This window comes from Pleurodeles waltl, chromosome 7 (genome assembly GCF_031143425.1).
Source record: "Pleurodeles waltl isolate 20211129_DDA chromosome 7, aPleWal1.hap1.20221129, whole genome shotgun sequence".
NCBI lineage: Eukaryota > Metazoa > Chordata > Amphibia > Caudata > Salamandridae > Pleurodeles > Pleurodeles waltl.
The window spans coordinates 1,131,063,330-1,131,091,159 of NC_090446.1; the positions used below are offsets into that span (position 1 = coordinate 1,131,063,330).

General features: G+C 46.0%; 1 protein-coding gene across 3 annotated transcripts in view; it reads left to right on the plus strand.

Annotated features, from left to right (window-relative positions):
* Window positions 1-27,830, plus strand: part of LLGL2 (LLGL scribble cell polarity complex component 2) — a 624,825-nt gene that overhangs the window by 213,145 nt on the left and 383,850 nt on the right. For all 3 annotated transcript variants that reach the window (XM_069200160.1, XM_069200158.1, XM_069200159.1), the window contains exons 11-14: window positions 19,491-19,708; window positions 21,059-21,126; window positions 26,622-26,775; window positions 26,875-26,979. In XM_069200160.1, the coding sequence (XP_069056261.1) occupies window positions 19,491-19,708; window positions 21,059-21,126; window positions 26,622-26,775; window positions 26,875-26,979 (545 nt within the window). The remainder of the gene's footprint in view (window positions 1-19,490; window positions 19,709-21,058; window positions 21,127-26,621; window positions 26,776-26,874; window positions 26,980-27,830) is intronic.

Consider the following 27,830-nt stretch of genomic DNA (forward strand, 5'->3'; position numbering starts at 1 on the left):
CAGTTCGGAAAGACTGGTTCGGCCGTCCTGCCCTCGTGCCCAGGGCTGAAGATCACAACAAAGGCCAAGCTTTGAGCATCAACCTCCACCTCCTTGGACCCAGGGCATGTTTCGGCATTGACCCGGCAGACAACTCCATCTCCCTCAGCGCCAACAAAGCCTTGCCCTTCCAAGGTGACGTTTTCAGTACTGAAACCTTCAGAGCCAAAAGACTTGAGACCATCTTCGGCTTCTACATCTATGTCGAGCCCTTCCTTGCTACCCCTTACTCTTCTCTACCTTCAGAGAGGAAGCTGACTTTTGAGGAGGCACTGAACCTTCCCCTTCCTCCAAGGAAGAAGAGTACTCTACACCGCCTTCAACACCACCTCCATCACCCCTGATTCTCCTCCACCATTCTCACCTACACATGACCCACTGGATACTTCCCCTCATGGGTTCACCCCAGTCAGACACCAGGGTGGGGTAGGGCGGCCATCAGGTGATCCTGACCCTTGGTACTTATATGATACTGATCCCACCATGCCAAACGACCCAGATTTATACCCACCTTGTCTCTCCCCTTGTGAAAATGCAGCCTCCTTCCAACAGGTCATTGATAGGGCGGCAACCTTCCATAATGCTGAGCTGCCCAAAGAATCCCTGGAATAGTATGTTCGATGGCATCTGTTGCTGCAGATACACATGTTGTGCACAGTCCGCCATCTGGTGTTGGGTCGGAGTGTTACAAGTTGTTTTTCTTCGAAGAAGTCTTTCGAGTCACGAGACCGAGGGACTCCTCCTCTTTGCTTCCATTGCGCATGGGCGTCGGCTCCATCTTAGATTGTTTTTTTTTCCGCCCTCAGGTTCGGACGTGTTCCTTTTTGCTCCGGGTTTCGGGACGGAAAGATAGTCAAAACTTCGAAAAACTACGCCGGTTTTGTTTCGCTCGGGATCGGGATAGTTAGAATCCACACCGAATCGTGAAGAGCTCCGGTAGCCCTTCGGGGTAATTTCGATCCCCCGTCGGGGCCTGGTCGGCCCGACCGCGTGTAACATCGACACCGATGGAACGGACCCCGTTCCGATTCTGTCCTAAATACCACAATAAATATCCATATACGGACCAACATTTGGTCTGTAACTTGTGCCTGTCACCCGAGCACAAAGAAGAAACTTGTGAGGCCTGTCGTGCGTTCCGGTCCCGAAAAACGCTCCGTGACCGTCGAGCCAGAAGATTACAGATGGCGTCCACGCCGACAGAACACCGAGAGTTCGAGGAACAAGGAGAAGAGGAGGAAGCCTTCTCCATCCATGAATCGGACTCGGATGAATTCGACGTCGATGAAACTGTGAGTAAGACGTCGAAAAGCACACAGCACAAGAAAACAGACAAGGCCCAGGGGACGCCACTGCCAACTGGCCATGGCTCAACCCATAAAGGTGACCGTCCATCGGCACCGAAAAAGGCCGAACTGGTGCCCAGAACGTCCGACTCGGGTCGAGACACAGGCACGCAACATTCTCGGGACCGAGAAAGTGTTGCCGAAAAAGATCGACGCCGAGAAAGCGGAGCCGACGCTGCTCGACGCAGAGACAGCGGCACCGAGGATGATCGACGCCGAGAAGGCTCGACTCTGAAAAAGAAGAGATTCGCCTCGGAGCCGAAAACAAAAAAAGACACAGTTTCGGTGCCAAAACAACCAGCAACCGAACCCACTACCGGCTCATATTCAGAGGAACAATCATTGTCCTCTCAAATGCGTAAACACAGGTTTGAAGAGGAGTTACAGACTACTGATGTAGACCATACACAAAAGAGGATCTTCATCCAGAGTGGAACAGGGAAGATTAGCACTCTTCCACCAATCAGGAGAAAAAGGAGACTAGAGTTCCAAACTGAACAACTAACACCACAAGCAAAGGTGGCAAAGAAAGCAACTCCGCCACCCTCTCCTCCACCTGTAACTCAGATATCACCGGCACAAACTCCGTCACATTCACCGGCTCACACCACCATGAGCCAAGATGACCAAGATGCTTGGGACCTATACGACGCCCCAGTGTCAGACAATAGTCCAGAGTCATACCCTACCAAGCCCTCACCACCTGAGGACAGCACAGCGTATGCGCAGGTGGTAGCTAGGGCAGCAGAATTCCACAACGTGTCGTTACACACAGAACCTGTCGAGGATGACTTCCTTTTTAACACCCTCTCCTCCACCCATAGCAACTACCAAAGCCTGCCTATGCTTCCAGGAATGCTAAGGCATGCGAAGCAAATCTTCAAAGACCCTGTCAAGAGTAGAGCGATCACTCCGAGGGTAGAGAAAAAATATAAAGCACCTCCCACAGACCCTGCTTTTATCACCTCTCAACTGCCACCAGACTCAGTCGTGGTAGGAGCAGCTTGCAAAAGAGCCAATTCACACACATCGGGCGATGCACCACCCCCGGATAAGGAAAGCCGAAAATTCGACGCAGCTGGGAAAAGAGTCGCTGTACAAGCTGCAAGCCAGTGGCGCATCGCAAACTCTCAGGCGCTCCTAGCGCGTTATGACAGAGCCCATTGGGACGAGATGCAGCATCTCATCGAGCATCTACCCAAAGAATTTCAAAAGTGGGCAAAACAGGTGGTTGAGGAGGGACAAAACATCTCCAATAACCAAATACGCTCCTCTATGGATGCAGCGGACACAGCTGCAAGGACAATAAACACTGCAGTAACCATCAGAAGGCACGCATGGTTACGCACGTCTGGCTTTAAACCAGAAATACAGCAAGCAGTACTCAATATGCCGTTCAACGAACAACAATTGTTCGGACCAGAGGTTGACACGGCGATTGAGAAGCTGAAAAAGGACACTGACACAGCCAAGGCCATGGGCGCGCTCTACTCCCCGCAAAGCAGAGGCACTTTCGGCACCTTCCGTAAAACAACCTTCAGAGGGGGGTTTCGGGGTCAGGCCACACAAGCCAGCACCTCACAATCAACACCGTCTACCTACCAGGGACAGTACCAAAGGGGAGGTTTTCGGGGCCAGTACAGAGGGGGACAATTCCTGAGAAACCGGGGAAAATTTCAAAGCCCCAAAACCCCAACAACCAAACAGTGACTTACAAGTCACTCAACCCCTCCACATAACACCAGTGGGGGGAAGACTAAGTCAGTTTTATCAATCGTGGGTGGATATAACAACAGACACTTGGGTCTTAGCAATTATCCAACATGGTTATTGCATAGAATTTCTACAGATCCCTCCAAATATCCCACCAAAAACACAAAAAATGTCAAAACAGCATTTAGACCTCCTAGAAATAGAAGTTCAAGCACTACTGCAAAAAGAAGCAATAGAACTGGTACCATGTACAGAAATAAACACAGGAGTCTATTCATGGTACTTTCTAATACCCAAAAAGGACAAAACACTGAGGCCAATCTTAGGTCTCAGAATACTAAACACCTACATCAAATCAGACCACTTTCACATGGTCACGCTACAGGAGGTGTTACCACTGCTAAAGCAACAAGATTACATGACAACCTTAGATCTCAAAGACGCGTATTTCCACTTACCGATACACCCTTCGCACAGGAAATACCTAAGGTTTGTATTCAAGGGAATACACTATCAATTCAAAGTCTTACCGTTCGGTATAATGACCGCGCCAAGAGTATTTACCAAATGCCTAGCAGTAGTAGCCGCACACATCAGAAGGCAGCAAATACACGTATTCCCGAATCTAGACGATTGGCTAATCAAGACCAACTCGCTAACAAAGTGTTCACAACACACAGAGTATGTCATACAAACCCTCTACAAACTCGGGTTCTCCCTCATTGTGCCGTGCAAAATACAGCACTACTTAGGAGCGATAATCAACACAACAAAAGGATTAGCCACTCCGAGTCCACAAAGGGTTCAAAATTTTCACAAGGTCATACAGGCCATGTATCCAACACTAAAAATACAGGCAAAAGTGGTTTTAAAACTCCTAGGCATGATGTCCTCATGCATAGCCATTGTCCCAAACGCAAGACTGCACATGAGGCCCTTACAACAGTGCCTAGCATCACAATGGTCACATGCACAGGGTCACCTTCTAGATCTGGTGTTGATAGACCGCCAAACATACATCTCGCTTCTATGGTGGAACAGTACAAATTTAAACAAAGGGCGGCCGTTCCAAGACCCAGTGCCACAATACGTAATAACAACAGATGCTTCCATGACAGGGTGGGGAGCACACCTCGATCACCACAGCATCCAAGGACAATGGGACGTACATCAAACAAAACTGCATATAAATCACCTCGAATTACTAGCAGTATTCCTGGCGCTAAAAGCATTTCAACCCATCATAACCCACAAATACGTTCTTGTCAAAACCGACAACATGACAACAATGTATTACCTAAACAAGCAAGGGGGAACACACTCGACACAGCTATGTCTCCTAGCACAAAAGATATGGCAATGGGCAATTCACAACCACATTCGCCTAATAGCACAGTTTATTCCAGGGATCCAAAATCAACTAGCAGACAATCTCTCTTGAGATCACCAACAGGTCCACGAATGGGAGATTCACCCCCAAATCCTAAACACTTACTTCAAACTTTGGGGTACACCGCAAATAGACCTATTTGCAACAAAAGAGAACGCAAAATGCCAAAACTTCGCATCCAGGTACCCACACAGACAGTCTCAAGGCAATGCCCTATGGATGAACTGGTCAGGGAAATTTGCATACGCTTTTCCCCCTCTCCCTCTCCTTCCATATCTAGTAAACAAATTGAGTCAAAACAAACTCAAACTCATATTAATAGCACCAACATGGGCAAGACAACCTTGGTACACAACACTACTAGACCTGTCAGTAGTACCACACGTCAAGTTACCCAACAGGCCAGATCTGTTAACACAACACAAACAGCAGATCAGGCATCCAAACCCAGCATCGCTCAATCTAGCAATCTGGCTCCTGAAATCCTAGAATTCGGACATTTAAACCTCACTCAAGAATGTATGGAAGTCATAAAACAAGCTAGAAGACCATCCACTAGACACTGCTATGCAAGCAAATGGAAAAGGTTTGTTTGCTACTGCCATAATAATCAAGTTCATCCATTACACGCATCCCCAAAAGATGTAGTGGGATACTTACTACACTTACAAAAGTCAAATCTAGCCTTCTCTTCCATTAAAATACACCTTGCAGCAATATCTGCATACCTGCAGATTACCCATTCAACTTCACTGTTTAGGATACCCGTCATTAAAGCATTTATGGAGGGCCTAAGAAGAATAATACCACCAAGAACACCACCTGTTCCTTCATGGAACCTTAACATCGTCTTGACAAGACTCATGGGACCACCTTTTGAACCCATGCATTCTTGCGAAATACAATTCTTAACCTGGAAAGTTGCATTTCTCATTGCCATCACATCTCTAAGAAGAGTAAGTGAAATTCAGGCGTTTACAATACAAGAACCTTTTATCCAAATACACAAAAATAAGGTTGTACTAAGAACCAATCCTAAATTCCTACCAAAGGTTATTTCACCGTTCCACTTAAATCAAACGGTAGAGTTACCAGTGTTCTTCCCACAGCCAGACTCAGTAGCTGAAAGGGCACTACATACATTAGATGTCAAAAGAGCACTAATGTACTACATCGACAGAACAAAGGAGGTTAGGAAAACAAAACAACTGTTTATTGCATTTCAAAAACCTCATACAGGAAACCCAATATCAAAACAAGGTATAGCCAGATGGATAGTTAAGTGCATCCAAACCTGCTATCTTAAAGCAAAGAGACAACTGCCCATTACACCAAGGGCACACTCAACCAGAAAAAAAGGCGCTACCATGGCATTCCTAGGAAATATTCCAATGCACGAAATATGTAAGGCAGCCACATGGTCCACGCCTCACACATTTACTAAACACTACTGTGTAGACGTGCTATCCGCACAACAAGCCACAGTAGGTCAAGCCGTACTGAGAACTTTGTTTCAGACTACTTCCACTCCTACAGGCTGAGCCACCGCTTTTGGGGAGATAACTGCTTACTAGTCTATGCACAACATGTGTATCTGAGGCAACAGATGCCATCGAACTGAAAATGTCACTTACCCAGTGTACATCTGTTCGTGGCATTGGTCGCTGCAGATTCACATGTGCCCACCCGCCTCCCCGGGAGCCTGTAGCCGTTGGAATTTATCTTCAACATTTGTACATTTGTATATATATATATTACTTAACCTTAATTTGTACATACTTATTCATTCCATTGCATGGGCACTATTACTAACACACACAGCTCCTACCTCACCCTCTGCGGGGAAAACAATCTAAGATGGAGCCGACGCCCATGCGCAATGGAAGCAAAGAGGAGGAGTCCCTCGGTCTCGTGACTCGAAAGACTTCTTCGAAGAAAAACAACTTGTAACACTCCGCGGACTGTGCACAACATGTGAATCTGCAGCGACCAATGCCACGAACAGATGTACACTGGGTAAGTGACATTTTCATTCCTTTTCAACACTCTAACCTCTACACACAGGGACACACAGTTTTTGCCCAAAATACCTGGTATGATGGGGCATGTCGAGGACATCTTCAAAGATCCTGTCAGAACTAGTCATCACCTCTAGGGTGGACAAGAAATAAAGTGGCACCATCAGACCCCTTATTCATTCGGAGTCAAGTACCATCTGACTCAGTTGTTGCAAACACTGCACATAAGAGGGCAAACAGTAAGACTACCATGGACACCCCAACCCTGAAAAGGAAAGTAAATGAATAGATGCAGCTGGGAAGAGGGTTGCTGCCCAGGCAGCCAACCATTGGGGTAGAGGCATTTCTCATGCACTATTAGGCTGTTATGATAGAGCCCACTGGGACGAGATGGAGGAACTTTTACAGTACCTCCCAGAAGAACAGAAAAAGAGTCCATCAAATTGTTATGGAGGGGCAGACCATCACCAACAATTCCATTCTTTGTGCCCTGAACCCTGCAGATACTGCAACTAGAGGAATAAACACAAGTATCCTTCTTAGGAGACATGCCTGGTTGCAGTGCTCAGGATTTTAACAGGAGGTCCAGTAGGCAGTTCTAAATATAACCTTCTACAAAGAACACCTTAAGAGGAAATAACAATGGTAGAGTCCAGGGTCCCTCCGCGCGTGGAGGAAACACCCACTGCATATCAGTGACTAACCAACCCCCTTGCCACTGTGACCACACAATACCTGTCAGGGGAAGACTTCACTGGCACCACAAAAAATGAGTACTAGCCATTATCCAACATGGCTATTGTCTGAAGCTCATTATCACACTGCCCATCATTCTACCTCGCACTCGCAGGTTATCACAGGTACATCAGTCACCACTCAAGCAGGAAGTCCAAACCCTTTTCCATATAACCTGTCCCACTTCACCAACAGGGTTCAGGGGTATACTCTCTATACTTTCTAATCCTTAAAAAGGATGGTTCGCTAAGACTAATGTTAGATCTCGGACCTCCAAACAAGTACATTTGATCAGAACACTTCCATATGGTCGCCTTACAGGACGTCATTCCACTTCTTTAGCGGTGACCTTATGGCAACATTAGACCTAAAGGACGCTTGCTTTATCATACCAATATACCCTGCTCACTTCAAATACTTAAGGTTTTTCATAGCAGGCAAACACTATCAGTCAAAAGTTCTTCCATTCGAGATGACTACTGCACTTCGAGTGTTCACAAAATGCCTGGCAGTCTTAGCACATCTGCAAAGACAAAATGGTCACGTATTCCCCTACATAAATGATTGGCTTATCAAAGCCAGTACACATCAACATTGTCAATGACACACTCCGATGACGATAGATCTTCTTCACAGAACTGGGGTTTACTGTCAACATCACCAAGTCTCACCTCCAAACTCTATGGGTTTAACCTTACTTAGGATCAATCCTAAACACACAGTTACCCAAATCCTGCTTGGATTCATAGCTTTCAGCCAGCCTTACCCCAATTCCAAATAAACCAGAATCTCACAGTGGGGACGTTTATGTGCTTCCTAGGAATGATGGCATCCTGCATTGCTCCCTATGCAAGGTTACAACCGTGTCTCATGCGACAATGCCTTGCTAGTTAGTGGTCTTAGTCACAGGGTCAGTTGGTGGATGAAGGGTTGATAGACCACCACACTCACCGTTCTCTGCAGTTGTGGAACATCAACAAACTGTTAAAAGGGCAGTCTTTTGTTGGCCCTGTTTCCCCACAACACTCTGACCATGGGTGCATCACAGACAGGTCAGGGTGCTCACCTACAAGACCTAACAGTACAAGGTCTTTGGGATGATGGGCATCAGTCTCTACACATCAACTACCTAGAGCTTCAGGTGGTCTACCTAGCACAGAAAGCATTCCTTCCTCACCTGTCTCACAAGGTTATCCTAGTCTAGTCGGACAACAGTAAAGCTATGTATTACCTACAAAACAGGGGGGGGCAGTCTTCACAGCTCTCACACCTGTATCAAGCCATACAGATGTGGCCTCTTCACCACAATGTTCACCTCTTGGCGGAATACCTTCCGGAAACAGACAACTTTGCAGACCGGCTCAGCAGCATGCAGCAATAAGTCCATAAATGGGAACTCCACCCATAATCCTCTTACCATGTTTCTAAAAGTTTTGTTCCTTCAGATCACCCTTTTTGTCACACCAGAAAACGGCAAACTCCTAAACGTCACCTCCAGGTACCCACACCCCCTATCTAAGGGCAATGCACTATGAATGAGTTGGTCCGGGATATTTGCTTAGGCTTTCCTGCCTCTCCCACTTCTTCCCTCCCTGGTTTGGAAGCTCAGGCTTACAATGATCCAGGTAGCTTCCATATGGGTGTTCCAGCCTTAGTTCACAACACTCTTAGACATTTCTGTTGTTCCACATGAGAAGCTTCTCAACAGAACGGACCTTCTTGCTCAAAATAAAGGACAAATCAGACACGGGAACCCTCAACCTAGCAATTTGTCTCCTGAGGACATAGAGTTAGGCAACCTTGACTTACCATCAGAATGTATGGATATTCTCAAGGAAACACGCAGACCAGCCACTAGAGCCTGTTATGCAGAAAATGGAAGTGGTACGTCTGCTGTTGTCAATCCACCTTGCACGACATTGTCTAGTACCTGCTTCACTTACAAAAGGCAAATTTAGCTTACACTTCCATACGGTTACACCTTGTTGAAGTGGATATCTACCTCCAAAATATACAGCATCTCTCACTTTTTAAGATCCCAGTTATCAAAGCCTTCATGGAAGGACTCAAATGAGTTATTCCATCAAGGATTCCCCCAGCACCCTTCTGGAACCTTAACATCGTTCTCACTAGACACCTGGGTCCCCCATTTGATCTTCTACACTCATGCCCCCTTCAATTTGTTTTGTGGAAAGTGGCATTCCTAGTTGTTATTACCTCACTCAGGTGTGTTAGTGAGCTACAGGCTTTAACCTTAAAAGAATCCTTCTTCCAAATACATAGAGACAAAGTGGTTCTTAGCACCAACCCTAAATTTGTACCTAAGGTAGTCTCTCGATTTCACTTCAACCAATCTATTGAGTTGCCAGTTTTTTCCCCTCAACCGGATTCTGTTGCAGAAAGAGATCTTCATACACTAGATGTCAAAAGAACACTCTTGTTCTATATAGATAGAACAAAAACTTTCAGAAAATCTAAACAACTCTTTGTCGCCTTTTGACCCCCTCATAAAGGCAACCCCATATCCAAATCAGGCATAGCCAGATATTCAAATGTATTCAGACCTGCTACCTTACGACCAAAAGACCTCTGCCCGTTTTCCTAGAAGACAATTGCAAAAAGGGATCAACCACGGCCTTTTTAGGAAACTTTCCAATAGTTGACACTTGTAAGGCAGATGTATGGTCCACACCACACACTTTCAGGAAATACTATTGTGTGAGTGTCATAGCATGCCAACAAGCCAGTGTAGGACAGGCAGTGATACCTACCCTTTTCCAAACTACGACAGCACCCACAGGCTAGCTATCGCTTCTAAGAGGGGACTGCTTTACAGTCTGTGCAGAGCATGTGTATCTACAGTCACATTTGCTATCTAACGGAATATGTTACTTACCCTCTAAGCATCTGTTTGTGGCATGTAGTGAGGTAGATTCACACACACCCGCTGTCCTCCCCGGGTGATTGTGCCCGTTGAATTGCACATTTGCATTTAGCATGGTCATCACAGTTCTTATGTTACATTCTTTTCTCATCCGCCTGTGGGAAAACAGTCTAACAATGAATTTGATTCCCATGCACAATATCACCAAGAGGAGGAGTCACCTGACCTTGTGACTTGAAAGATTTCTTCGAAAAAAAAAAAAAAAAAAAAAAAAAAACACAACTTGAACAACTCCAGACCCAACACTAGATGGCAAGAGTATGCAGAGTAAGTAAGATCTACAGCACTCCATGCCATGAACAGATACTTACAGGGTAAGTAACATAGTCCTTCTGGCAGATACTCCTGTCTGCCTGCAGATTTCCCACCAACCCGTCCGCCTCCCCTTTTGATAGTTATAGGGGAGGTTGATAAGATCCCAGATGTGTATATATTGTGTGCTGCAGTACTGAGTCAATGTTCGTACATCTGCACCCTTCAAATGCATGGAAGAAATGGATGGAAACTGATAGTATTGCACAAGGGTGGGCAGTATTTAACTTAAGACGCCACATGATGCCACGTCCTGCGTCAGTATGAAGCAAGTGCTGCCTACCAGTGATGTGAGAACTTTGAGATTTCCAGATCCTATTTGACGCCTGGGATTATTCTACAAGTGAGGGATCTGGATATAGATAAAGAATCAACCGGAAACATAGTTACCTGCTTTTAGAAATGGGGTCTTCGGTTGGCAGTCAGATTACCCCCGGTCCAAGCAAGGACCCTCACTCTAATCTGGGTAAGTCACACACAATCCAAATTATCCTGTGCCCACCCTGTGTAAAGTATTTGTGCAATGAGTCATACAATACCACCATATAGCACCACAAAAATACCCCACACAGTGTTTAGAAACATATATAATATTTATCTGGGAAATGCAGGTCAAAACGATCAAAGATGCAATAAGTAAATGTAGAGATATCACTGAAAAGTGATATAAAGTGTCTTAAGTCTTTTAAAAGCAACCAAAGTCTCTTTCAAGCACAAAGTACCTGGTTCACGTGAAAAATCTCCGCAAAGGGCCACAGAGGAGGAGAAGCGTGGAAACAAAGGGATGTGTGTCGATTTCTCGGGCCGCGCATGGCGATACATCGTTTAGTTTCCACGCAGGGACCGCTGTGCGTCGATTTCCGGTGCTCGGTCGTGGATACTCTTCAGGTTGCAGGGTTTTCAGACGCCCCGGGGACGTTGTGTGGATTTCCTGCTCTGGCAAGATGAAGTCACAGGAGAATTTTCTACCGCATGGCAGGTGCTGCGTCGATTCCTCTCGAAGTAGGGCTACGTCGTTCCAGCTCGGCTATGTGTCAATCCAGTGGGCCACGCATCGAATTTCCGGTCGCTACACTGGCGCTCTGCGTCGATCCTCTTGTTGCAAAGACGGGCTGCGTTGTTCCAGTTCGGCATACAGTGAAATTTTCACCGCGGTGAAGGCTGTGCGTCGTTTCTAGCAGGCTGTTCGTTGAACTTGGCCGCACAAGGAGTCCTTCTTGAAGAGATGAAGTCTTTTTGGTCCTGAGACTTCAGGGAACAGAAAGCAAGCTCTAGCCAAGCCCTTGGAGACCACTTCTTCACCTCAGCCAGAGTGTAGCAAGGCATCAGGGCAACAGCAAGGCAGTAGTCCTTCACAGAAAGCAGTCAGGTGAGTCCTTTGGGCAGCCAGGCAGTTCTTCTTGGCAGCATGTGTGTTCTGGTTAAAAGTTTTTTCTCCAGAGTTGGTATGGACAGAGGCCCTGTTTATATACCCAAAAGTGCCTTTGAAGTGGGGGAGACTTCAAAGAGTGGATTAGAAGTGCTCCAGGTCCTCTTTCCGTTCAATCCTGTCTGCCAGGGTCCGAGTAGGTGGTGTGGCAGTCCTTTGTGTGAGAGCAGGCCCTCCACCCTCTCAGCCCAGGAAGACCCTTTCAAAATGCAGATGTATGCAAGTGAGTATCCTGTGTTTGGGGTGTGTCTGAGTGAATGCACAAGAAGCTCTCAACTAAACCCAGCCAGATGTGGATTGTAAGGCACAGAAAGATTTAAGTGCAGAGAAATGCTCACTTTCTAAAAGTGGCATTTCTAAAATAGTAATATTAAATCCAACTTCACCAGTCAGCAGGATTTTGTATCACCATTCTGGCCATACTAAATATGACCTTCCTACTCCTTTCAGATCAGCAGCTACCACTCAAGCAATGTATGGGGGCAGCCCCAATGTTAGCTTATGAAGGAAGCAGGCCTCACAGCAGTGTAAAAGCGAATTTAGGAATTTTACACTACCAGGACATGTAAACTACATAGGTACATGTCCCGCCTTTTGCCTACACACCACCCTGCCCTGTGGGTTACCTAGGGCATACCTTAGGGGTGTCTTATATGTAGAAAAAGGGGAGTTTTAGGCTTGGCAAGTAATTTTAAATGCCAAGTCGAATTGGCAGTGAAACTGCACACACAGGCCTTTCAATGGCAGGCCTGAGACAAGGTTAAGGGGCTACTTAAGTGGGTGGCACAATCAGTGCTTTAGGTCCACTAGTAGCATTTAATCTACAGGCCTTGGGCACACATAGTGCACTCTACTAGGGACTTATAAGTAAATTAAATAGTCCAATTGGGGGGGGGGGATCCAATGTTACCATGTTTAAAGGGACAGAGCAGTTGCACTTTAGCTCTGGTTAGCAGTGGTAAAGTGCACAGTCTAAAACCCAGCAAAAACAGTATCTAAAAAGTGGACGGAGGCAGGCAAAAGTTAGGGGTGACCACCTTAAGGCTGCCAGGTCTAACACCTGCTTTTCCTGAAAATCTTTACTAGTATGCTAGTAAAATGTCCCATTTTAAAATGACTTTGTAGGGAATGTCGCTATCAAATGTCTGTGGCAGATCCCAATCAGGTTAGGTTAGGTTAGGTTATGTTATGTTATGTTATGTTATGTAGATTTGTGTAGCGCAGCTCATCACGTGAGAGTATCCAGGTGCCTAAGCAGGAGCGGAGCCCTGGCGGTGCTCCTAGTTGAACAGCCAGGTCTTTTGTTTCTTGCGAAAGTTGAGTGTAGTGGCAGTTCTGACATGTAGAGGAAGTTAATTCCAGTTCTTTTAGCGGCTATGAAGGAGAAAGCTTGCCCTTTTTTCTTCCTTCTACCGATGCAGGAAATTTGTGTGGGGCACAGTGAGGTGGAGTGTAGCTGCCTTTAGGGTTGGTAGAGTTTGTCTGTCATTGAGGTACTCTGGTCCTGTGTTGTGGATGGGGTTTTAGTAGTGGCTGAGAAATTTTTAATTTGCAACATTTCTGGATGGGTAGCCAGTGTAGTTGATTTAGATAAGTAGTAATGTTGGCGCTTCTGGGGATGTCTAGGATGAGTCTGGTAGCTGTGTTTTAGATGGTCTCGAGTCTTTGCACAAGTTGGTTGGAGAATCTGACGTAGAATGCGTTGCTGTAGTCGAGTCTGCTGATAATGAGGGACTGGGTGATCGTATGTCTTGTGTGTGTTGGGAGCCATTTGAAGATCTTGTGAAGCATTCTAAGGATGCGTCAGCAGAATGAGATCACAGCATTGACCCATTTGTTCATCTAGAATTTGTCATCACGATTGATGGCGAGGTTTTTGGCGTGTCCTGTGGGGGTGGACGTGGGCCACGGGATGGGTGACCATCAGGCGGAATCCCGAGGGGAGCTCTTACTACCAAAGATTATGATTTCTAATTTGTTAGTGTTGAGTTTGAGGCAGTTCTCTCCCATCCAGTAGGCCATGTTGGACAAGCAGGTGGTGAAATTGGGTCTGGTGGTGGTGTTCATGTTGGTGAGGGAAAGAATGAGCTGCGTGTCATTGGCGTAGGAGACAGTGTTAATGCTGTGCGTTCTAATGATATGGGCAAGAGATGCAATGTATGCATTGAACAGGGTTGGGCTGACTGAGGTGCCCTGTTGGACTCCTGCAGAAAAAGCTTCTTGTGTTTGGAGGTGAAGGTGAAGCACAACTTCTGGGGCTGTGACGATTGTGCCCAGTTGAACTTGAAGGCCACATAAGATCATGAAGAGAAGCTGTATGCTGCAAGACACCACAAAATTACTAAATCGAGAGTAAGGTCCCTTTCCTGAGGCATGATGATTGAAGTCTTCAGATAAATCAAAGAAAAATCATTAGAAATCCAAGTAGGAATCTGCCCTACCTGCCCCTTTTAATCTGCAGGGAGGGCTTCAATGTGCCACCCACTCTTGCTCCAAAGCTCCTTAGGAGCCGATTTTGAGTCTCGTCTTGATTTATCCCTACTATCTAGGTCCATCAGAGCTGACACAGCAAATCGAAGCCTTTAAAGAGGCCATGCTGCACATTTTCAACACTCTTTTGGTTCCATCTGGGCCCAAGGATCTACGTGGGCCTCCGGTCACACTTCAATTCACACATGAGGTTTGGTGCTGACTTCACTTCCAGCTTCACAATCCACGCTGGTTCCTTTGACATGTTGCATACGCCAGAGGAGGATCCACAAACTATAGTGGTTTCCAGCTCCAAGCTGAGCACGTCTTGACCTCAGCTGTGCTCCAAACCCTCCAGAACACAGCCCATTGACAATCCTTCAAATTCTGACTAGTTGCCTTTACTGCTTGATTGCGCCCAGACACAACACCAACTTTTTGACTCAGACGAAAGCCAGACTGGCGATAGGAGCAAATTTGTCACCACAGTATAATGAGGAAAACTGGTAGGAAGACATTCAGGATGTCAGAGGTTTAGACACATCCCCAGACACCAATTTAATCTCCCCTCCTGGTCCTGCCATGAAGGAGAGTGCATGTTTTTCAGTAGTGATCCAAACGGCTGCAGTGGTCGTTGACCTGCACCTCCTAACTAAGAAGGCCAAAAATACTGTTTGAGGATCCTTCAGCTTGGCTAGGCACTAACCAAATCTCTTCTTCTATTTCATGAAGCCCTTACAGATATGGTCTTGGGTATTTGGGAAAAACAACTTTTTGGGCCCTCAGGGTTCAAGCTGTCTCCAGACTACCCTGATTTTCTTATGCAGCATCCAAAGCCTGAGAGTTTGGTGGTTAAGGCTTTCACAAGTAAGGTCAACCCTAATGCTTTTCTGTGACTGCTCCTGACTGAAGATCCCTATGTTCAGTAAATGCCTGCTGCCTCTTTGGTCACTATACCCATGCGGTATGGGATTAGTCAGTCAGATCTTGCCTACAGTCTCAGATGACCTCGGTGGGGGGGGGGGGGTTTCTTTAGCGCAATCTATTCAGGATAACTGGGATGCATAAAAAATTAACAGGTCCTGACTGGACGCAACCCATTTCTTGAGTTGGCCAATCGACTTGAGGCTTGCACTTTGGTTCCACACCTGTATGAAGTCGATAGGCTTTGCAGGGGATATCCATGCACCCTTGATGAATATGCCATTTGATTGCTTTCACCTTTTTGGTGAGAAAGCAGACTCAGTCCTGGGGCCTGATTTACATTTCCGCTGGTGGCCCAGTTCTCTGCCAGGGAGATGGACTAAAGTACTCCGTCGCCATGATGGAGATGCCGCCCCCGAATTTAGAAATGACTGCCAAGCTGTCAGTAATTTCTAAAGCATTGCCAGGAACCACCGTTACCTCGTTTCCTGACGGTGCTTTTTTGCAGTTTGGTACAGGGCTGTCAAGATGATGGAGCCTTGCACGAAACTGGTTTATTTTTTATTTTGAAAAAGAAAATCCTGAAGCAGAATTCTCTTTTTGAAAATAAAAAAGATAATGCCCCCTTGCCATGAGACACATCTCCCATAGCGACGGCAGAATCTTTTGTTTTTTACTGTCCCTTCCCACTAAGGTTTGCCTTGCTGTGGTGGACAGTTAAAAAAACGGATATATGTCCCACCATCCTGATTGGGCGGATGGACATATTTCCGCAGTTGCGACGGCCTGTACTCCGTTTGGCTGTTTGAGAAGTTTAGCTACAACGGTGACTTAATAGTCACTGCCCTAGCCAAACCTGTGGTCTGGCTACTTATAAATCGGGTGGGTGGACTACTGTATTGGTGGGGAGGGAACTCCGCTGCTTTTGTGATGGAGTTTCCTCTCTGCCAACGTATAAATTGGCCTTCTAGAGCAATTCGGCCTTATAGAGCAATTCAATGAGAGCAGTGCCACAGGTTGCTTATTGAGTCCCTCTATGCCCTCCAGTCAGTTCTCCTAACAAATTCGCCCATTTTGTGGGTACACCAGGGATTTGGCATGTCAACAATGCCAGATCCCACTGCCAGCAAAGAAATCCTTACAGCCCTTCCCAGTCCCAAGGACAACATCTAGGATATCATGGACAGCGCTCAACTCAGTCCCCGCCCCTCCAGCAACAGCTTCAAAACCATATTAGTGTGTCCTTTCTGGCACACAGTCACCCTCTAGGAGGCAAGATCTGATATTTCCTTCAGGGACGGCAAAACAATCTCTGATAGATGGTTCCTCCTAATTGTCCAACAAGGCTTCTCCCTCCCCTTTCTTTCTACCATGCCACACTTTCCACCCCATTAGGGTGGATGGCGGACGACCACATGTCTCTTTTGCAGCAGGAATTGTAGGTCCTGTTGACTAAAGGTGCCTTGGAGATGGTTCCAGTATCTGAAGCAGGAGCTAAGTGTTACACTGGCTTCTTCATAGAAACGTTAGAGGCCAATTTTAGATTTTGATGACCTCATTACCTTCCTGTGGTGTGGAAGAATACATTTAAGATACTCACGCTGGCCCAGGTTTTGATGGATATCCCGGCCGCTGTATTACAATGACATAATATGCTATGGAGATTGTAATACCCTGCCAGGGTCTAAATCAGGTCCTTACTTCCATATCCCAATCGTTTACGCTCTAAGGTGCTCTTTGTAGTTTACAGTAAGCTAGGAGCACTTTCAGCTGCAATGATCCCTTTTTGCCTCCCCAGTGCCCTTTGTGTGTTCACAAAAGTGTTTATCACAATGCACCTTTAGAGTTTCAGTGTTCCAGTCTTCCCCTACCTTGAAGACTGGCTGTTGGCCACTTTTATTCGACTGCAAACCTTTTAACATCGTTAGGATTCGCTATCAACATGTCAGTCACACCAGACTCTTATGTTCATCTGGGATATCCTGGATGAAGTGAAATATCGTGCCTATCTGCACAGAGCCAAGAACACTTGGGCTGTGATCCCAATGTTTCTGCTTCAGACCTAAATCTCAGGTAGGATGGTTCTGAGGTTGCTGGGACTGCTGGCCTTTTGTATCCTTCCGACTGAACTTTCAAGATGGCACATACAGACTCTGCAGTGGTGTCTAATGCCCCACAGAGCCCTGTACCAGGGAAACCTAACTGATGCCATCCAGATTTTGGAGGAGATGGCAAAAGATCTACTGTAGTGGCTGGTCGACTGTGATTGGGCCATTGGCAGACTCCTCTCCTTACCCCACCCAAAACTGACAGTGTTGACTGACATGTTGTTGCTGTGCTGGAGAACGTATTTGGGAGAGGTGGGGTCAGAGGACTCCTTCCGGCTACCCATCAAGGGCAGGTTCTCATTGACACCCTCACCACCAGGTAGTACAGGAACAAATAGAGCTAGGTTTGTATTGAGTACATGCCTGTTGAATTGACTGAGTAGTCAGGACTTCACTATGGGCATGAACCTCCTGGTGAGATCTTGAATGTCAAGGTGGACAAACTTAGCCATCAATGCTTAGAGGATCACACATAGCCAGGCACACCCTGAGATAGCACAGAGCATTGTCCAGTGCTGGGAAGAACCCTGGCTTGAATTCTTCGCCACTGCTTAGAACACGCAATGTCATCACTGTTTTGCATTGAAGTGCACAAGCAGTTTTTCTCACATGGGCACCTTCCACATAAAGAAGAGCTCTGGACTCTGATATGCTTTTGTGCCTCTGCGTCTCCTGGCTTAAGTTCTGAAGAAAATTAGGGGTGACTGTATCCAAGTATTCCTAGTGCCTCCGGATTGAGCTAGGAGAGTGTGGCACACAGAAATTCTGGGCATGTGCGCCTGTCCTCCGATCAGGCTGTCACTCATCATCAAGGGGATGACTAGCTCTTTGTGAGCTTCTCGGGGCAGAAGAAAGGAAATGGAGTGTATAAAAGAACCATCTGTCAGTGGATAGTCCTCTATGTAAAAATTTGATACACACTAGTTAAGTAGCCTCTCGAAAGATTACAAATTCATTCCACTTGAGCTAAAGCTGCTACTACTTCATTGGCACGCGAGTTGACTGTCCTGGATATGTTAGGCAGGGATGTGGGCATCGGTGCACATATTCAGAAAGCAATACTGCTTTGACAACCAGGTCCAACTAGATGGACTTATGCCTGCTCGCCCTGCTGGACTTTTTAGTCTGAGCAATTCCACAGACTCACCATCTTGGAGGTACTGTTTTGTATTCACAAGGTGTGGAGACTGCTGTTAGAAGTATCCATCAGAAGAACAAGTTAATTACCTTTGGTAATACTCTTTCTATCACATACTATAATAGCAGATGCTTCTCAACTCTCCCACTTCCCCTTTCTGTGAAATGGGGTCTTTACCATCTAAAAAGGTCCCAATCTAGAGATCCGTGCACTGCCCATACCATTTTGCTGATGAGCTCTGTGTGTGAGGATGTTTACAGGCCTGATTAAAAAAATAAACTTGCTGTTAGTGGGCATGGATATTGTTTATATGCAGCTTCATTCGTCATTTCCGGTGCTGCACCAAAATGGTGCAGAGCAGCATGCACTACCTGCGAACACTGCTTAAGGTTTCCCAATCCAGTCTGATGCTTGGAAATATTCACAAGGTAAGTCCACTGGAGGTGTGCTGCGTTGGTGTGACTGATGCAGTGGAGACCCAACCTTATTAACACAGGCACAGTTATTTAACTGGAGGTGCACACATTTGTTTTTTGACTTGCCTAAGACAGTGCATTCACTCTCTCTTGCACAACGTTTTGTTACCTTTGAGTGGGCTTGGACCCAAGTCCATTGCTTACCATTGGTTGTCTTAATTGTTACTGTCTTTTTCTTGCCTCTTGTCCGTTTCCTTGGAGCATAGACACATTACTTGCATACTTCTACTGCTTGCTTTTTAAGTGCTACTTTTTTCTTTTTTGTTTAAGCACACCAAAAAAGTAAGTGTGTTATGCTTAATGAGTTGTATTTTCCATGTTAGACCTTGGTCCCTTCTTAACTCCTAATGATGAAACCTTAGTATGGAACTTGAACTCTGACTTTAGATTCAGTATTGCGTTTCAAGACAGCTTTGGCTTCATCTATCATGGTCTTTTTCCTTCTGCAGAATTTGATGATCCCATTGCCCTTGTAGTGTTGGCTGAAGAGGAACTGGTGGTGATTGACTTAAAGACAGCCGGCTGGCCGGTGATCCAGTCTCCGTACCTCGTTTCTCTCCATTGCTCTGCTATCACTTGCTCACATCACATCTCCAACATCCCACTTAAACTCTGGGAGCGGACCTTAAGTGCGGGGGCCAAGCAGAACACCCAGTACTCCAGCATGGTATGGTGGGAGCAGGCCACTTGTTACTCAAGTATGAGAGGGGGAGAGGGAGCAAAAAGAACACTCACCACTACTGCAGCATAATCTGGGGGATGGTAGCAGAGCACTAGTCCAGTATAGCAAGGGAAGGTGCCCTGTTACTACAGCAAGGTGTAGGAAAAGTTGGATAACCACAGTATCTACTATATTAGCATAGCAACGATAGGGCAAGCACTGTGACCACTCTTTAGTTGATATGGTGTGGGTTGGTATGATGGTAGGCAGAGCACTAACCAACATAATTTGGGGTGGGGTGGCAAGCAGAATACTCACTATTTCAGCATGGTGTACAGAATAGGAGGACGAGATCACCTTGTACTAAATCGTTGTATGCAGATTAGAGAAAGCATGATAAGAGTGAAGGGTACAAACAGATCGCCCGCTAGTTTAGCCTGAGATGGTACAGGCAAGTATAGCCTATTTCAGGGTGGTATGCATTTGTTTTGGAGTTTTATGATATGGGGCAGGGTGCCATCTTCTCCCGTAAGTTGAAGACATAGCAGAGTGCCAATTACTGGCACGAAAGGCAGCAAAACTCAATTTTTTCAAGTATGATAATGAGAGCACAATGGTTCTGCAACTACTCCAGTCTGGTGTGGGCGGCAAAGTTGAAACACTCTACAGTGGTTTGAGAACCTTGCAGGGCAAAAAAATAGAAATAGAGTAAAAAAATAAGAACACTTACTATTTCAGCATGGTTCAGAGGTGATGGTCATGCATGAAAGCCCAATTAACTGCATAGGCAGGGATCATCAGCACATTGACAAATTATAGCACCCTTTTATGCAGTATAAGAGTGTATTACTCACGGCAGGGACAAGCAGAATGTTCACTACTGCAGAACATCACGGCATACATTATTAGTGGTGGTTGAAACACAGGGCTCACAACCACAGCATGTTATTTGAGTAGGTTATCAGTGCAGGACAAAGCTTGTTATCCAAAACCTCAACATTGTATTGGGGTGTGGAGTGCTGGTGGGAAGCAGCTCTCCATAGTGTAGGAGAGTCCTACTGTAGCAGCTACTTATCTAAAATAGCATTTTAATGACGTAACAGGTGGAGGGGCAGTACTGTCAGCAGTGTACATAGGCTGGGCTAAAAGAGCCTTCATACATAGTCCTTAAATCTATAGCTAATCATTTTACAAGGAGAGCAAGAAATATCCCACAACATCTGGGTGCTGGTCCCTTACTTTGCTCTTGGGACATTATTTGGGTAGCTTGCATTTTGTCTGACTTATGTAGCATTTCATTTTATTGCTGTTTGCATAGGCTGGCTGATGCACTGAGAGATTGTTTTATTTTCTCAGCCATGGCCAATTGATGGTGGTATTGTCTTGGGTCCTGATCCGCCGCAGCGAGACCTACTGCTAACAGGGTAAGTGTGACTAAGAAATTTATAAACTGTTGAGAAGGAAGTTGGACATGACGGAGTACATTAGGTCATAAAACTATGTAGGTGGTCTCGCTAAGTGATCTGCCATTTAAACAAATGCAAATGTGTCTTTGCTCTCACCACCTATTTCTATCTCCAGTTACTGCTTTAAAAAATTTGTAGGACAATGACTTCACGCTATGGGTTGGAACCTTTCCATACAGCACATAAATTAAAAACACATTTATGGCTGTCAGAACCAAAGAACACACCGATGGATACTTCTAACTACAGATGCCTCACTTTAGAATATGCCAAAAGTGTCAGACTGGATTTGTAGAATTTTGTAGCAGTGCTCCTGCATGCTACTGAGTGGCATATGGCAGCTCTGTTGTGGATCCATACACCCAAACCTGATGGAGCAGAGATGCATTTAAGTGTCACCTAAATCTGCTCCAAGTTGCGGGCTTGGTCTCAGTCCCAGCTCTGGGTTCGTTCATGCAACTGCCCCACTTTGTAATCTTAAGGCCTCTTTGACTCAGATGCTACCTTATGGCCAGGACATGGACAAGTATGTCATCCGTTCCATTTTGGATACCAAGGCAGGTCCACAGGATTCTCCTGTGATGTACAGGCTTCGCTACTGGACAAGGCCTTCGAGAGAAGGCAGACTCTGCTTTGGAATGTTTTGAAGACAGCAAAACTACAGCACTCTCTTTGGGAGACAATTTCTGCACCAGTTCCTGACGTTCAGGTGCTTTTTCAAAGGCTTTGCGTATTGCCAGAGGCAGCCTTCCCTGCTGGTGATGCAGCAGACAGTTCAGTCTTTTTGGGGCCACAGACACAGCTCCAGGGTTGTTATTCCAGCCATTTCCTCATCATGAAAAAAGGATAGGGGCTTCAGGCCTGTCTTGGACCATCGAATCCTGATTGCCTTCCTGTGGGCAGACAAACTCAGAATGATCACCTTGGCCTAGCTCCTATTTGCTGTGAACAAGGAACACTGTATAGTGTCTTGAAACTTGTAAGATGCGTATTTTATATGTACCAATCCTGCAGTCCCCTAGGTGCTACCTACAGGTCAAGGTGGGCCTGGAGCGTTTTTAGTTTGACGTGCTCCTACTCATCCTCAGCAGCGCCTTTCATTGTTCACAAAATTGATGGTGGTGGTTCCTGCACATCGGCAGAGTTTGGAAGTTCCAGTGTTACCTTACCTTGATGAATGGCAGCTGAAGGTGGGCTCACTAAAGTCAGTCGTGGACCACCTTCAGACTTTGGTTGAACATTTAACATCAGGTTTCATCATAAATGAGCCAAAATTCCACCCGATTTCCTTCCCAGAGTCTTCCTTTCATTCAGGTGATCCTGGAAACGGTGAAGTTCAGTTCTTTTCCTCCGCATAAAAACATCCAGAATATTCTGGCTATGATTCTAGTTTGATCCAGAACCCAGAGGAGAGACGCTCTGAGGCTTCTTTGCCTCTTAGCTTGTGCATAATACTTCCCAACTATGCTAGTTGCCACATGCAAGCTCTCAGTTGAACCTCAAATCCCAGTGGGCCCAGCATCAAGGATGCCTTGCTGACACTATCTATTTCTCAGAATAGGCAGCTCAAAATCTGGCCTGGTGGCTACTGATCACAGTTTGTGAGTGTAGCAGTCCACCCTTCCTCCCTTATGCTTATCTGACAGTTGTAATGGACCTGGGTTGGGGAAGGAGGGAGTGTGCACATGGTGGAGTTGGAGATCAAGTGGCTCTTGTCTCTTGTGTCTCCAGTAGACACAATTCCACATCACCATATTGGAGCTACAGGCCTGGATGCCTTTCTTCTGTCCATCAAGAGCTAGTATAGAGCTTCACGTACAAAAGCACTGCCATGTGGTACTGTAACAAGCAGAGCAAAGTGGGGTTCTGTGCCATAAGCTTCTTAAGTAGGCTAGAGCTTGAGGGCATCTTTCTGGTCATCAACCACTTGGCAGGGTCTCTGAGTGTGAGAGAGGATGAACTTAGTAAGAAGTTGTCTGGCAGAGCAAAAGTGGCATCTACAACCCCAGGTGGCAAAAGGATGTCTTCCATAAGTGGGGTGAAACCTGGCTAGAGGTTTTTGCCTCTGTTGAGAAAGTGCAATATCAATTTTGCGATTTGGAGTTTCTACAAGAACACTCATTCGGAGACGTGTTCCCACTGGCAGTAAGAATGGGACTGTTGCATACCATCCCACCACTACCTCTCCTGCCTTGAGTTCTAAAAAAGCTCAAGAATGACTGGGCTGAAGTCATCTTGGTGCCTCCGGATTGGACCAGGAGAGAATGGTACCCGGAATTCCTGAACATGAACATCTGTCCTTTGATCAGAATTTCACTTTGGAAGGCCTTCTGTCTCAGCAGCGACCTCCTCCCAAATCTAATCAACTTGCCCATCTATGCGTGGAGTTTAAGCAACTGCTTTTGATCTACCACCTGATGTGGTAGATGTAATACTTGCTGCCACAAGCCTCTCTACAAAATCCATTTTTATTGAATGCTGGGACAAATTTGTAGCCTGGTGTGGTGCTTTGGCACTAACCCCATACAGTTGAATTTGTCAAGCATCCTTTTGTTTGTTTTTGATTAAGCCCAGCAAGGCCTTCCACTGGGTACTGAAAAAGGTTATTTGTTGGCCCTTTTCTATGTTTGATAGACCAACCGTCCTTGTTCAGATCACCTATTGTGATGGGAATTGACAACATGTGCCGTCCAAAAGCCATTTTTGATGCCTCAGTGCAACCTTCACTTGATTTTAAAATTTCTGATATATGCGCCTTTCAGGCCTATGCACAGAAGGTTGCCGCGTCTTCTGGTCTCGTTGCCGTGCTGCTGGAATGAACGCAGTTTGGATTTTGTCCTCAGTACCACTACAAATTCCTGCACACTGACCAGCATCTGGTGTGTAACATGTGCCTCTCCCTCGACCATCAAGAAGCCTCCTGCAACGCCTGCAGATCGTTCCCGTTGAAAAAGACACTTCAGGACTAGAGCGCTCATTGACTAGAGATAGTAAGGCCCCAGAAGACACTCCGTACATCTTCGGGGAGGAGCAGCCTCAGGGAGGAACTCGAACAGGAGGAGGCTATTCCATCCAGGACTCCGACATTCAGTCGGACATTGAAAGATATGAGGTGACATCTGCGCAACCTGTAAGTACAGTGGCCCCCCCTGCTCCCATCAAAACTTCTAAAAAGCCTGCTACTGACATCACCGGACTGCCACTACCACCAGGCCACGGCTGGCTCCGAAAACCAGGCCTGGATGTCCCGCCCTCTGTCTCGGCACCAAAACCTGCCAAGGCCAAGACACTGTCTTTGGTATTGACCTCCTCCTTTTCTTCTGTCCGAGACATTATGGCCAGTTCACTCCGAACCTCGGCACCAACAGCTTCAGCTTTGACACCAGCTTCCACCCTCACCTAGTCACCAACAAAAGGGCACCAACCGAAAGCTTTGGTCTCAGAATCCAAGGACTCCACCTCCGAAAGACTCTGGACAGTCCTCGCCCCACCTTCCCCTGTGGAACCTATTTTGGAGACCATGGACACTCATCAGTGCCGACTCCACATCCAGGAGGGTACAGGGCGCATCATTGCTTCTCCCCGTTACTTTCAAGCGTAAACTCACTTTTCAGGAGGCCCTGGACACATCCCCTCCTCCAAAGAGGGCCAACGACAAGGCTATCATTAAACACAAGCCTCTTCCTCCTCCTCCTCCTCCTCCTCCTCCCCCTCCACCTTCACCACCACCACCTTCACCACCACCTGCTTTACCTCCACCCACTTTCCCCTCCTCATTCACCTGCCTTTCCTACTGCGGGAGATTTCACACCACAGGGTTTTTCGCTATTCACAGGGGTGATTTAGGTGGGGCACAACATGACCCGGATTCTTGGGATAAATATGACCCTGATCCCATGTTATCCACAGACCCAGATCTATACACTGCATGACCCTCACCACCAAAGGATGCAACAACCGTCCAGCGGGTCCTAGCCCGAGCAGATGCTTTTCACACTGTCGACCTTCTAAGGGACCCCTTTGAGCAAGATTTTTTATTTGATACCCTAATGTCCACACATAAGCATATCCACTTCCTCCCCATGCTCCCTAGCATGCTTCGTCAGGCTGATGAAATCTTTAATGAACAAGTTTGCTCTAGGGTTATCACCCCTAGAGTTGATAAGAAACATACAAACCCGCTCCTTCTGATCCACCATTCATATGTTCCCAGGTCCTGCCAGATTCCATGGTGGCTACTACCACACAAAAGCGAACCAGTAGTCATGCCACAAGGGACTGTCCTTCCCAAGACAAGGAGAGTAAAAAGATAGATGCCACAGGTAAAATGATGGCTGTGCAAGCTTCTGATCCCTGGCTCATCACCAAGTTCGAGCCCTACGTGCAAGATATGATCATCACTGGGATGAGATGGAGAAGCTCCTCCAATATCTCCCAGATGAGCACTGCAAAAGGGGACAGCAGATTGTCACAGAAGGACCGACAATCAGTAACAACTCTGTTAGATGTGTCCTTGATGCTGCGGGCTCTGATGCATGTGGCATCAACACTAATATCATTGTAAGGAGACATGCGTGGCTTAGAGGCTCAGGCTTTAAACCTGAAGTGCAACAAGCAGTCCTAAACATGCCCTTCGATAAGGAGCATGTTTTGGACCCGCAAGTGGACTCCACCCTTGAGAAGCTCCAACATGGTTACTGTCTGGAGCTCATTACCGCTCCTCCAAACATTCCCCCTCACTTTCACAGGCTCACTCAAGAACACCTTCTGCTCAAGCAAGAAGTACAATCCCTTCTTCTCAAATGGGTCATCAAGCCAGTTCGATCACTCCAAATGTCATTAAGCCCACACCTGTAGTTAAGTATAGAGGTGTTCCAGTAATTATAGGGGGATAAAGTTAACAGGGCTTACAAGTGGAACCCTGAGGTTCACTAAAAATTAATAACTTGAGGAATAGGTAATTATCGGCCAGTTCACCCAAACCACTGAGATTTTGGCTGGTTTTGTGCACGGACTTCTATCAATGTTATATTGATTTAACTGGACTACTTGATTTATTCATGCTCCTATTTTTTTTAGGGAAAGAGATTACAATCCCTTTCCTGAGGCGGTGGCATAATTGATCACAGCATGTGAAGTAACACTGAACACCCTTATCCTTTGCATGAATCCAAGTATGCCTTCCATTCAGAAAGGCTTGAAGATGGGCTGTGAATGACAAGCATGAAATGCAGTGCACAAACTCTAACATTCATATCACCTAGGGTAAGCCTACTCTCCTTTCACCCCTCCCCTCTCCTAAGCTTGCTTACTCCGAGGCTTCTAGTTACCAAGTATACACCTGGATTAGACTGTAACATATAAACTCCAACTCGGGTATCCACAATGCTTAGTTATACTGGATCTTAGCTACTAATTATAAGTACTCTGACATTCTGTAACTGTTCCCCTAGGCATGAGGATGGAACGGTACGCTTCTGGGATGCTTCTGGGGTCTGCCTGCGCTTGCTTTACAAGATGAAGACCGTGAATGTGTTCCTGACAGATGCCGATCATAATGATAACTTGAACCAACAGGATGGCGAGGATTGGCCCCCCTTGCGCAAGGTGAGGAGTTACACCAACTTTGAAAGGCGAAAGTATAAAGAGAGATGGCCTACAGTATTTTAATGCTTCTGGTTTTGCTTCTATTTTTCTGTCGTACAGGTGGGATCCTTTGATCCCTACAGCGATGATCCCCGACTTGGAATCCAGAAGATTTATTTATGCAAATACAGCGGCTACCTAGCCATCGCTGGCACAGCAGGACAGGTATGAGCAGTGAACAATAGTAAAGGGTTTGGGTCTGATAGGTACTTTTAACTAAAGATTCCAGTCTGGTGCCTGAAGCATTTTAAAGATGAAGAATTTGCGGTTAGAAAAGGTATCCACCAGAAAGAGCATTGATGAAGGCAAGTAACATGTTCATCAGGCACAGCAAGGCGCTAGGGAAGACTGCAGAAAATAAGTTTGTTATATCCTAAGAAGTGCAACATGGGTTTGATTACAGAAACGTAACTTAATACTTCTAGTTCTTGAGGAGCAGTAATAGGAAGGAATTGGGATTTGACCTAGAGTAGCAGGGAGAAGATCTGAGATTGCAAAGATTAAACTGAAATATGCCATTCACTTCCTGGTCTTGGACAGTCTGAAGAGTTTGAAGAGCATAGTGGCAGGCATAAACTGTAAATGGAAGACGAGTTATTAATATATTTATATGTTTCATACGGTGCTCCAGCAAAGCCATGTTTCACATCACTGTACAATCCAAAGTGGAAGCAACAGAACTGTAGTATGTAAAACATGATTTAAGTACACAAAATGTTATAAAGTAGTCAAATTTTCAGTGTGAGGGATTGGTATGAAAGCACTGTACATCCATGAACATCAAAAAGACAAGGATGTGTTTAGAAAACAATGACACTGAAGAATAATATTTCGACCCACAGTCATTGTGAAAGCATCATGTTACACTGTGGTGAACAATCCAGGCAAGTACCAAGCACAATTGTAGTGTTTTTGACTGATTGCTGAAATGCCAACTGTACTGATGTGAAGCATCTGACAACAGAAAAAAAGCATTCACTGACACTGGCTTAAGAAAGACATAAATTAGTACATAT